The sequence below is a fragment of the Heterocephalus glaber genome, unplaced genomic scaffold (genome assembly GCF_053883595.1).
Source record: "Heterocephalus glaber isolate CG9 unplaced genomic scaffold, H.glaber_assembly_v1.0 deba00001586, whole genome shotgun sequence".
In the NCBI taxonomy this organism is placed as follows: domain Eukaryota; kingdom Metazoa; phylum Chordata; class Mammalia; order Rodentia; family Bathyergidae; genus Heterocephalus; species Heterocephalus glaber.
Window position 1 is genome coordinate 17,747,732 of NW_028258364.1, and position 12,500 is coordinate 17,760,231.

At 39.3% G+C, this 12,500-nt stretch overlaps 1 protein-coding gene across 6 annotated transcripts; it reads right to left on the reverse strand.

The window, feature by feature from the left end:
* Window positions 1–12: 12 nt before the first annotated feature.
* Window positions 13–12,150, reverse strand: Pcdh18 (protocadherin 18). Of its 6 annotated transcripts, XM_087193291.1 has the most exons (5): window positions 9,190–12,150; window positions 8,383–8,471; window positions 8,129–8,292; window positions 3,695–3,755; window positions 1,872–1,982 (listed from the first exon to the last, which is right to left on the reverse strand). In XM_087193291.1, the coding sequence occupies exons 1-4, from the start codon at window positions 11,671–11,673 to the stop codon at window positions 3,727–3,729; spliced, it is 2,766 nt and encodes a 921-aa protein (XP_087049417.1). In that variant the 5' UTR covers window positions 11,674–12,150; the 3' UTR covers window positions 1,872–1,982; window positions 3,695–3,726. The 6 variants fall into 6 exon arrangements, with proteins under 6 accessions (XP_004855028.1, XP_004855029.1, XP_004855030.1 ...); XM_004854971.4 differs by lacking the exon at window positions 3,695–3,755 and having other exon boundaries at window positions 13–2,036; window positions 9,190–12,148; XM_004854972.4 differs by lacking the exon at window positions 3,695–3,755 and having other exon boundaries at window positions 13–2,036; window positions 8,383–8,468; window positions 9,190–12,147.
* Between the last annotated feature and the right edge of the window lie 350 nt (window positions 12,151–12,500).

Sequence of the window (12,500 nt, forward strand, 5' to 3'; positions counted from 1 at the left end):
AGTTCTTTCACATTGCTTTAATTTTCCTTTTATTTTCACTGACAGTAAAATTTTCCAGAGATTACAATCAAGAGAGTGTATTAATAGAATAACATTAATAGAAGCTTGATCATAAATGATAATAGTCATAAGGACCTCTCTCACCAAGGCATTCCACACAGAGAGATAACAACACAATAAATAAACTCTCATTTGTCACACAAGAAATAATACAAAATCATAATAACAAAAATGTGGTACTTTAAATGTTCTAAAAGGCAAGCAAAAATATAAGATCATGCACTGGAGACAAAGCTAAAAGTGAATAGTTATAGCTAAATAAAAAATATTGTAAAAGATAAAAATGTTCAAGTTTTATGAGAGGAGAGGGAAAGATTCAAACAGAATGGTTTCAAAAGAAAGGAATTATTTTTCCTGCCCTAGGAGTGACACTGACATAACTGTGCATTAAGACTTCACACCACTGGAACACACACTGCTATCCATTCAAAAGACAGATTCCATTTCCTTGGACCACACTACATGTTACAAAGTTGGAAGGAAATTCGTTGTTTACCCTAATAATAAGTAGACTACAACACTGTAGGAGAAATATTCTCAAGATCAGACCAGTGTGAAGCCTGAAATAGGAGCCTTGGAGATAGGAAGGATTGACCTTAGTGCTGTTTATGTCATTGTGAAAACTTCATTTCAGAAAATCATCTCACAGATATTCTTGAAGGTGCTTCCCAATCCTAAAATAAAATTTCTCTTCATTCTTTAATTTTACTGTTAGAGGTGAACGACTGGAGCTAGCAGAAAACCGTGAAAATAATAATAATAATAATAATAATAATAATAATAATAAAATAGCTTGCTATGTTAAATTATGATTAATTTTTAAAGTATTGAAAAATAACTTGGGTCACTTAATAGAACTAAGAATTGTATAATGCATTATTGGGGTTCTCACAGCATAGTTATTCTACCCCAATTTAACTAATCTAAACAGTACCTTTTACACTTCGTGCTTGAATATATATATCAGATTTAAACAATGGCTAGTTGCTACATGAACAGGAGAGACATGTTTGTCATGAGAGTAAAAAAATAAAATTTGTTTGTTAAATTACACATAAATATAAGGTACAAATGTATTTTTAAAATACAGATTAAAATAATCACACTTGCATTGTGTACATATGAAAATACAGTATTTAATATTCATTATACACACACATTTATGATAAATGTAACTATTTGGCAGAGCCAGTTCTTCCGGGTTTTTCCTGTCCCCTATTTCCACACATGGAAATAAAAACGCTTTGCTGAAATCACCTAGCTCTGGCGAACATCCTGAAGCAGTTTGTTAATCTCAGCCACTAGCTCGCTGGCGTCCATGAGTTCATGCTTCCCATCATTAAGGTGGTTGAGCACATTGTCAAAATCATCCTCTTCATAATTTTCTGGGATCTCCTCCATGGCTGGCAGCCACTTTGAAGAAGGCTGCACACTGGAGTGAGTTCCGAGTGGAGACGCAGAGGTGGTGGTGGGATTCTGAAAGTGTGTGCTGGCTGCCCAGGCTGCCACCCCTTGTGGGTACCCCGCAGTTTTCGCTGGCACTGGTCCCTTCCGGCGCTCCAGGGAGTTGGACCGATCCACCTCGCTGCACTCAGGATATGTGTCCATAGAAGGGGGTAAAAGGCGCTGGAAGACGCTGCTCATTTCTGAGAGCAGGGAGGATGTGCTGGTGTCCCCAGTGCCATCGTTTGGCGAGTCCTTCCCAAAGGTGGAAAAACTCTTCTTCTTGTCCCCAGTTTCTGCGTGCTGGTTGTCGTCGTCGAGATTTGGATGGGGGTGCTGCTGCTGAGGTTGGGCTGGAAATTCTTCCCCTGGGATGAACATGTTGCTCCTATAATCCGAGGACGGTGAGTGCAGCGGTGGCATCCAGCACTGGTCAGAGTGTCCCAGGACCCTGCACTCTTCCGTGCACAGCCTCATAGCTGCACTCGAGGAAAGCAATGAGGACTCGTTATTATACTCAGCGGGACTCAAAACTACGGGGAAATAGAACACTGTTTTTATTAAATAGAATGAGACCAATTTAAACTATGACCAGTATGCTAGCTGGCTACTAGACGCGTTAGACGGACTACAATCGTGGTTTGAATTTGAATACTAGATTTACGGACCTCCAGAAACCACATCTGGTTTTCTCACTTAATGAATAAGGAAAGGGGGAGGTTAGTAAGTGAGTGTTTCTCAGGAATATTCTTCTATTCAAATAATGAAAAAATGGATTGATAATTTCTCCATGAAAAGAACTGTTAAAGAGCTAAGGTGTTGATGATAAAATAAAAACTGAATATAATGCCAGAAAGTAAGACTTTTAGGGTGAAACACTTAACTTGGGAATGCCACCAGTAATCCTTTAACACCTGTGTGTAACTTTCTTGATATGGAAGTCTACCTGTCTTGCTTTAATGGAAACCATGGAAATATAATTAGCTGTCAAGGAATTATACTTGTGTAATCTCTCATACGGATTTTATAAATTATTTATTGACTTATTATTTAAAATAATTGTGCAATGTCTCCTTAACTACTGAACATCTGCAGTCTTGTGTGACTAAGTCTTCTCTTAAAAACTTGAAATTCATTAATCTTCAAATGCATGGAAAACCCCCGGGGATGTAGCTCAGCACCACATCGCCTGCCTGGCAAGCTCAATGTCCTGAGTTCAATTCCTGATACAAAAAACAAAAAAACAAAAACAAAAAACATGGAAAAATAATCAAAAACTGAAAAATATGTAAAATCCATTATGTAGTTATCCCAGATGTTCTTACATCCTTTTGTAATGGAAGTGGCTACATTCATGGAAAATAAAAGATATGAGAAAGACAAAAAATAAAAAGGAAAAAAATCTCAATATTGGCAAATACAGTAACTAAACCACAAGAAAGCCAAGTCATGCAAAGATGTAAAATACACCTCACGAATATTTATTTCAGGAAAAGCTAGGGCTTTTCAGTGTCATGATTTCATTTTAGAAGAACAGAATTTCAGAAATTGCAAAGCAATTCTCTTAGATTTCAAAGGCAATTGATCTGATATTCACCATACCTATATATTTGGAGCTAAATCTGCAGATCTGACTACTTAAGAACCATTTCTCTTCCTCCTCAATTATTGCTAGGAGACTGGTTCCTGTAGAACGTCCTGCTCCCTATGGTGTCCTCGCACCTGCACCCGGGGAAGTGCCTGCATAGGGGAGGGATTCACATGGTACTTTCTGAATGGAAAGTAATGCAAGAGCATTTGCATTTCAGAAGGGGGAAAGTAATGTTTTTTGTTTTAAGGTGTAGAAATCACCACATTTTACAGGTAGAACCTGCAAGATAATTCTGCTCTTCAATCTGTCTTTGACCTCAGTTTTTAATGGGAAAAGGAGAAATTGGAGGAACAAAAAAAATGAGAGCAAGTTCTGTAAGAAAAAAAGAAAGTTGTATTGCTAGGGAAGCTACAAATACAGAGAAAAACATAAACACCAACAATATGTGAATCAAAGTGGAAAAAGAATGAACATGGAGAATCACTGTGTAACTTGCTATAAACAAAGATTAAATTTTAAAACGCAAGGGTGATTTAAGAATAAAAGCAGGATTAGATGTCTGGACTTCATGCATTATTCCTACTTAGAAATATTTACCACCTGCCATTTTTCACCACATGTTGTAGACAATTTCAGGAGGAGTTGAAAGCAACTGGAATACCTAAAATAACAATGAGGTTTTCTCAGCAGTGAAGTAACTATTATAGTGTTAATGATTTTTTTTTCTTTAATTCTTTGGGCCTCTGAAAATGGAAAGGAGACCTGTATGCGCTGTCTTACTCACTTCCTGTCAGAAGGAAGGGGAACAGACCTGCCATCGCATCTTTATTTGTCTTTCTGGCCTTTAACTCTGTGGTTTAGACTTAGGGAGAGCTTTACTGTGCACTTGGTTATTCATCTGGCTTAGTTTTGTTTTAATGCTTAATGATGGTGGTAGGGGTTAGGAGATTTATGCAGGCTTCTGAGAACTCTGGACATGAACACCCTCTCCAGATCCCTGATTATAATGACCATATAACCAGCAATAAATACAACAACAAATCTGAGTGATTAACACTCTGACAGTTCACGCTTAAAAATAATTTCAATCATAGGAATTATTTCTAAACAGTGAATGCTATTTACAATTTCATCATAATAAATAAGTATGGCTTTAGTTATAAAACAACTAACCTTAAGTGAAATATAATAACAAAATAAAAAACAGTGAGGCGAGGAAGAAAGACTAATGGAGAGTCAGCAAAACAACAGAGAGAGAGGAATAGTGGTACAGAAGACAGCATTTCTTGCAATTCCACTGACACTCTCAATATTTTCCCCAGAGACTCAACTGTTTGAAAACATTCTTGGTGCATACATAATTCTGTTGAATTATGTATGCACCAAGTTCCATCCCATACCCCAGAGATTAGGAGTTGTTGGCAAGCAGCTAATTTTCTTTTACTCTTTAAAAGCTCTTCGGCTGGCTAAGGTTCCTCTGAAACTCTTCCATACCACTACACCACTGCGAGTTTTGTCACTATACTGCACTTGAAAGGTGAGGAAGTAAGTGGAACATGGAATGTAAGAAAAAAATTTCATGCTTAACTTTATCAAGTCGTTTGCCACGGGGTAACCAGTCAGCTTCCTCTTTAAGAGCTGGAGTATATGAAATACTATGATACCATCCCATGCTCAAAAGGGTTATGGTCTAGTTCTGAGTCATGTATAATAAATGACACTTTTATGCTCAGTTAAAGTGTGAACTTAGGTGATGTCCCAGGAATGGCAAGAGAAGATAAATAAGTGAGGATAAAGGCTGATGTCATTAAAGGCAGCGCAACATGAAATAAAGTTTGAGAGATGAACAGCATATACTTCCAAAGTGAAGGAAAAACATTTTTTTCAGATAGGAAGGCAAGATGAGCTAAGAATTCTTATGTTTTGGGAAATGATGGCACTACCTGTTGCAAAGATTCAAAAATGGCAAAACTGAGACTTAATAAGCTGGGAGTGGATTTTATTGGCCTTTAAATACCAAGATAAATAACTTTGTTCTCTGCTGCTGAGCAGCAAGAGTTAGGTGTTGATTTTAAACCAAAAAATATAAATTAAAATGATCTGAGAAGGCTATTTAAGCTGTATGAAGTAAAGATTTGATAGTGGGAGGAACCACTGGAGAGGGGCTATCACCTTGGGAACTGGTATGATCAACTATCCATGAAGGAAGGCCAGGACAGAGCTAGGGCACCTACCATGAGAACAGAGAGAATCTACAATTAAAGAAGAGTGTTTGAAGTAAGTCCTACAGAAGGCAGATGATGAAAAGTGGAATGGGCTCAGTCAAGAAGGACTATTCCAAGAAACAAAATCAAAAGCCTTTATAAATCATCCTGGTGCCACAAAATACATAGAGAAGGAGATTTTGCAGGCATATGCTTAGTGTTATAGTTCAATGTTGGATGAGTAAGAAAGAGAACAGTTGACAAACAGCCAACATACAAAAATACATGCTAATTTTATTGCTCAGTATGGAGTACATTTATATGGGAATTGAAAGAATGAATGACCAGAAATGACCCTACTGGCAAGCAATCTATATTTGCTCATAGGCTAACACTAAAAAAGTTGAAATGAGATGCTTAAGTCCTAAAAATAAACATGCTTCAGAGAAAACTGTCCTGAACTCTGTTAATGGAATTCAGATGTGGACTTACATATTTTTCTACTTAGGAAATGTCCTGGAAATATAAGTTTACAAAGGATATATTTTATACTTTAATGTGCAAGTTGCCAGGAGAAATATTAAACTATATTATTAGTAAGTAGTCATCAGAATGATGCTCACAAGTAAGGGATCTTTAGCTCTCTATTGATAATTAACATCCACATGGCAGTCTATGCTGTCCCAACATGAATATACTTTCTGGACCACTGGTGATTTGCTGGTGCTCTATGCTTCCAGCTAAGACTATGCACCATAGGGAAGCACATAGCTAGCGAGGCAGAAATGAATCTATAATAATACAAACTGTTGCAATGCTAGGTTACATACTAGCAAAATAGCTTTTCTCCCACATCTCTGGATCAAGCATGATTGGGTAAATATGAAATTATTTTTAAAGGACTGTCTATATGTTAGTGGAGTTGTGAATATTAATATAAAATTAAGCCCACAACTTTCAAAAGAAACGTGACATGGATGAAGTATAAAGTCACTCACTACACAAGACTTAGTGTTTTCTACAGTTTATCTTTACCCATCTATTGTTTACCCAATGTCTTCACTCCTAACATTTAATATTATTAATATTATCTACAGCAAGACTAAATAGGTACCTCTCCTGCTTGGAAGTGTAGCAGGATGGTATAGAGTGTGCTTACTATGCATGAGGCTCTGGGTTCAATCCCCAGTTCCAAAATGAAGTACATAAATAATAAATAATTTTAAAAATATAAAATAAGAAAATACATTCATGATAAGCTATTAGAATTAGATGATATCAGAATTAAAAAGAGGTCTAGGTATTCTAGAGGCTAGTAAGTCTTTAGAATATTGTGTAAGAAAAAATAAGCTACATACTTACTTAAAAAAAGAAACACCTGTTAATCCATGTATTTCATAGATTAGACCTTAAGAGTTATGGAAATTGGATCAAATCTCACTTCTACCATGTACAAACTGCCTGATTTGAAATGCATTTTCTAACCTTAATAAGATTCAGTTTTCAAATCTGAAAAAAAAAAAATACAAACACTAGTTCTAGCTACCACCACCACAAGTTAAGTGTTGTGTCAAAGTCTTGACAGAAGCAATGTACTCAAAGAACTCTGGAAACCTGAAGATGTAGCACAGTGGTTAGAGCTCTTACATAGCAACCACCAGGCCCTGGGTTCTACCCACACCACAACACAAAGCAGGGGAAAGAATTAAAGGAGGGAGGGATAGAAAGAGGGAGGAAAGAGTAAGAGACAAAGGGAGAGTCGAGGGAGGGAAGGAACTCCATTTAGACTGGGAGTACTTAGACTGGTCCCAGAGCAAGATCTGAGACATAGCTGCTGATTCCTCCTGGTGCTGTAGCTACTGCCACTTTGATCACTGCATCTTATGAAAGCTAGAATTTCTATTTATTGAATTTCTGTAGCTTCTTCCTATTTATTTTCTGTACTCTTTTATTAACTATATTTGGAAAATAGATGTTAGACAGAACTAAGATGGGTGAAAGAATGTCATTCTGTCTTTCTTTCATTTATCAAATGCCAGACATTTGATTCACAAGTAGAGAATTTAAAAACATAGTTAGCTAAAGGAGCACTTCTGTGGTCCTAAGGGCTGATTCAAAATTACAGTCCTTAGTAACAGAGTTGCTATAATGACACAGTATTTACTTAGTTGGTTCAGCAAGTTTCTGCTGCACAATTAGAGGAAAGGAATACTAAGGAAAATGTAGTTCAAAACTTAATAGAATCTTCTCCATTTAGCTGTGTGGTTATAAATTCCCCCATTGGATCATTGGTTCTCTTCTACAGTACAGACATTAAAATGAATGGTGGCAAGAAATATTCCATCCTCACCACCTACAAGGTGCATTCTTTCTCTTATTTTTAGTGCTTAAAATGCACCCTTTCTCCTGTATTTCAGTCTCTGGCTTTGTGAGCTGGTTCCCATCACAGGAAATGCACTCTCAAATTATAGTCCATTTCACCACTCTGCACCAGAACAGGCTACCAGAATAAGAACATCTACCCAGTAATTTTATAGAGTTGCTCAAGAGTATCCTGTGGCAGTGCTGGATGGGGTAAAAAGAGGTGAAAAGGGTTTTCTATCCTCTCCTTTCATACTTACTCCTTCTCTATCAACTAATCACTATGAATTTTAAGTGGATCATTTTACAGCATTTCACTTTTGTACTCACTGGTAATAGTGTGCAGACTATAAATCTTTAGTGCAAAGGACACAAAAGAAATAGAAGCATGGGAGAAATTGTTCATTTTACTAGAATTGGAGTAGATTTGAACATAAAGATTTACTATCCTTGTCCTCTTTCCTCTTACCTGCTGGAATTCTTCCATCTGTAAGAAACAGGTCACTGAATCCTTCACCCAGCAGCCTATCTATGGGAGAATCTCGCCCCAAATCATAATCACTGTCTCCTGCTTCGCTGTCACCACGGCCACTGTCTTTCAAGCTAAATTTGTCCATATCTTGGAGGGCATATCTAGAGAGATCAAGCAAGGAAGATACGGTTTTTACTCTTCAGCATTTTTGTTATTTGAGACTGAATGGATAACACGGGGATAATTCATACCTATAGCTCCTGGAATATTTGTTTCCTCGAAAGCTGGGCCGTGGCTGATACTGGCCCTGGTGAAGCATTGACAGAAGCTGGGATACCTGCTGGAAACCAAACAGACAGAACGGATTCCTGTAGACACACCCCCAGATACTCCCATACCTTGAACAGGGAGCAACAGTTCCTTATTATTCCAAGCTGAGTAATCGAACATGTTACATCCATTTTAAGGATTTTCATAGGCTAGACTGTGGCAGGCTATGCAAATATACCTAAAATTACCAAATATACCTGAAATATATCCCAGGAGATCTGGATGATAATATAATTAACATTTTTAGTGAAAGAGGACTCCTTTATATAACTAATTGATTTTCTTTGCAATTCAGATAAAGTCATCAGTTATAAAAATATATAGATGTTGTAAAATTCATTATAACACATCTCTTAAAATAATATCAGAAAATTTTCCAAGTTTGGACAAAAAGAACATCCATTCAGATGGGAATCTGAAGGCCTCAGTGTTTATTTTTTAGTAGAGACCAAAACAATGAGAATAAAATAAGTCTATTTACATCCAGGCTTTAATCTGGAAATCGAAGGGAGTGGAATTAGATTCCCTTCTGAGTACCACACTTGTTTTTCAGTGCAATGCATATTACCTGCAAATAAATTATTTAAGAAAAATGGAAACATTATGCTGCTAAGGTGTGTATACTTGCTACACATGTACACAAGTAACCCATAGCAACACTTAGGAACTAATGCACACAACACTGACAGCCGGTATTGTCAGTGAACTGATGCAGGTCATGATCTTACCTCAACAGCAGGAGTGGCATGAGTGAGTTCTAATGAGAAATTCTCTGGCACGTGGTTTGAGGAGATTGTCACCAAACTGTTGAGTGACTGGTGACTGTTGTGACTCTGGCGGCTGCCCATCTGCCCTCTTTCTAAGGTCGGAGATGAAGATGGGGATGATCTGTGATGAGATCTGATGGGCAGAGTGCCATTGATGGTGGGCACCAATGTGATGTCTCCTTTGTGGATCTGCCTGGATGGTCTTTTTGGGTGGTGCTGGTAAGTTGATTCTGCTACCCTGCAGTTGTAGGATCTTGTGTCTTTCTTTTCCCGGTTATACCTAGTTGCAAATAGCACCATAATAACCAACAGCACTGCACAAATTGCTCCCAAGGAAATAATTATAATCATGGAGACATCCAAGGAGCCCTGGCTTACTAAAGTCATTGCTGTGCTTGTCACAGATTCTGCATATTCAAAGATCATGCACTTCAGGAGTACTTTGGTATGCAGCTGAGGATTGCCTTTGTCCTGGATGATGACTGAGAGCTCCCATTCAGTGTACGGGACAGAGTCCATGCTCACATTGGTATGGATGTCACAAGATCGTGGATCAATTAGGAAGATACTTTCCTCATTACCTGCTACTATGGAGCAGCTGAGTTCAGCATTTACACCAGAGTCTCTGTCAATTGCCCTTATTCTTGTGACATGAAAGCCACTTTCAGCCTCTTTGGGGATGGAGATTTCTGCAGTATTATTGTGGAGCACAGGCCTTATGACCACAGGAACATTGTCATTTTCATCAATGATAGTAAGCACAACTGTGGTGTTGCTTACCAGTTGCTTTGGACTCCCTCCATCTCTTGCTTCTACCACAAAAGTGATCTGACTCACTTCCTCATAGTCAAAGATTCTGAGTGCATAGATGGCTCCATTAGATGGGTCAATGGTTACATATGTAGTGACAGAACTTTCCAGGACAAAAGTCTCCAAAATGGTGTATGTCACTTGCCCATTTTCTCCAAGATCCAGATCTGTGGCTGTCACAGTGGTGATATATGCCCCCGGCGAGTTATTCTCTGAGATCACAAACTCATATTGGCTTCTCTGGAAGCGGGGTGGATTGTCATTAATATCATTGATTTGAACAGTAAAATGTTTCACTGAAGAGAGACTGGGTGTCCCCTTGTCCTCAGCAATAACAGTCAAGCTATATTCAGATCTCCTTTCTCTATCCAGTGTAGCATTGGTCAAGATTAAATAATTGTTTTCATAGGTCTGCTGGAGTTTAAAGTGACCATGTCCATGAAGCTTACAAACTATTTCTCCATTCAGCCCAGAATCTTTGTCCTGTACCCTGACCAATGCCACAAATGTGTCAATAGGATCCCCTTCAAAAATATAAGATATTTCTTCTTTTCCAGGGGACATGAGGTTTATGTTAATTTCAGGTTTATTATCATTAACATCCACAACATTAATTATAATTTTGCAATGAGCTGGGATTGAATTGGGTCCCAAATCTTGAGCTTGAACATCAATCTCATATGATTTGGTGATTTCATAATCCACTTGCTTGAACAGGGTCAAATGTCCTCTTTCAGAATCAATTTTAAAAGTCTCTATAATTTTGGGAGACACATGACTGCTGAAGGAATAGACAATTTTCCCATTAGCGCCCTCATCTGGATCAGTGGCATTCAGGTCCAAGAGCAAAGTGCCAACAGGAGAGTTTTCTAAGAGTTGTATTATGTAAGACTGCTGCTCAAAGGCAGGGCTGTTGTCATTGGAGTCTGAAATACTGATTTTCAGTAGGGACGAGCCAGACCTCTGAGGCACCCCCATGTCAGAGGCAGTGAGCTGGAGCTCATAGCTGGACTGGAGCTCCCGGTCCAACTCACTGACCACTATGAGTTCTGCATACTTGGCTCCATCCGTCCTGGTCCGAACCTCGATATTAAAAAAATCATTGGCAGAGAGGGAGTATGTGTGGAGGGAATTTTCCCCAACATCTGGATCGAATGCACTGTCCAGAGGAATTCGCGTCCCTACTGCTGCACTCTCGGATATCTCAATGGGGATGAGAGATCTCGAAAACTGGGGAGAATTGTCATTAATATCTAGCACTTCAACTTCAATATGGAAAAGCTGCAGATGCTCCGTGGGTAGAGTGATCACATCAAACTCTATGGAACAGTTCAAGTTTTTCTGGCATAGTTGCTCACGGTCGATTGTAGCCCCTATGCTGATTTCCCCGGTATTCTCATTCACCACAAGTAGAGAATTTCCCCTTTGCATGGCTCGGAAACGAACGGCAGACGGATTAGGTAGCTTCAATAAAACATCAGCCACATCCTCTGATAGTCTAGCAATTACTGATCCAACCCTCTGTTCCTCATAAATCCTGTATTTCAAATTCTTGCCCAGTACATCGTGGTTGAAAGATGCTATTAAGAGTGCAAAAAGAAATCTAAAGTGCATTTTAGTATTCATTTGGTGCATTGGCCAATTTCTGAGATTCCCCTCAGAGGAAGTTAAAACAGCAAAGCAATTTCCTCAACTTCCTTCGGCAACTTAAAGCTAAGCCACATTTAGTACTTGAAACTTGAAAGCGTCTCTTAACACAGCACAGCAATTAATAGCTCGCAAACTTTTGTCTCATACACACCGCGTCACGACTTCCCGCTATCCGCTCGGGGTCCGATCCTTGCATCGGTTCGGCCTTTCGTCCTCTCGCCAGACCGACCAGTGTCACCTCCGCGATGTTCCCGGGGTCTGGTCGAAATCCATCTATCGCAGGAGGCCGGCGGAGTCTGCGGCGTGTCTTTCCGGAGCGATTCCTTCTCCCTCTCTCTGCTCGGCTGCAGACTAAACACCCGTGATTGCTGACTCCAGTCTGAAATCTGTACAACTTCACTTCAACTCAGACAAAGCTCTTGCCCGGCGTGTGTTGAATCGCTTCCAGCCAATCAGCGCGCTTCCAAATCAAAAGCTGCTGGAGTCACCGAAGAAGGGAGGGCGCGAGAGAAGGGTTGGGAGGGGGAGAGGAGGAGGCGGGGGCGCTGGAGGGGGAGGGGAGGGGAGGGAAGGGGGAGGGGGGAGCCCGGCCTTCCCGCGGCTCCCTCCCTCCCTCCTCCTTTCAGTCTTCTGCATTCACTTTCTCTGAGCGTGCCATGACAAAGGGGAGACAAATTACAGAAGAAAAACTTTAAATCAACTTCGAGTCCCCTTTATTTATATGGCACCTTAAATTGTTCTTGTTTTCTTAAATGCCCTTTCTTCTGCCACAAACATGTAATCATCTTGCTTTTCATAGTCCTTAAGTGCTG

Excerpts from the sequence above, each read along its gene's own strand:
- Pcdh18 (XM_004854971.4), bottom strand. The coding sequence starts at position 11,673 with ATGCACCAAATGAATACTAAAATGCACTTTAGATTTCTTTTTGCACTC. Across the intron at positions 8,472-9,189 it reads ATGCCACTCCTGCTGTTGAG|CAGGTATCCCAGCTTCTGTC; the intron begins GTAAGATCATGA and ends TTTGGTTTCCAG. Across the intron at positions 2,037-8,128 it reads AGATGGAAGAATTCCAGCAG|TTTTGAGTCCCGCTGAGTAT; the intron begins GTAAGAGGAAAG and ends ATTTCCCCGTAG.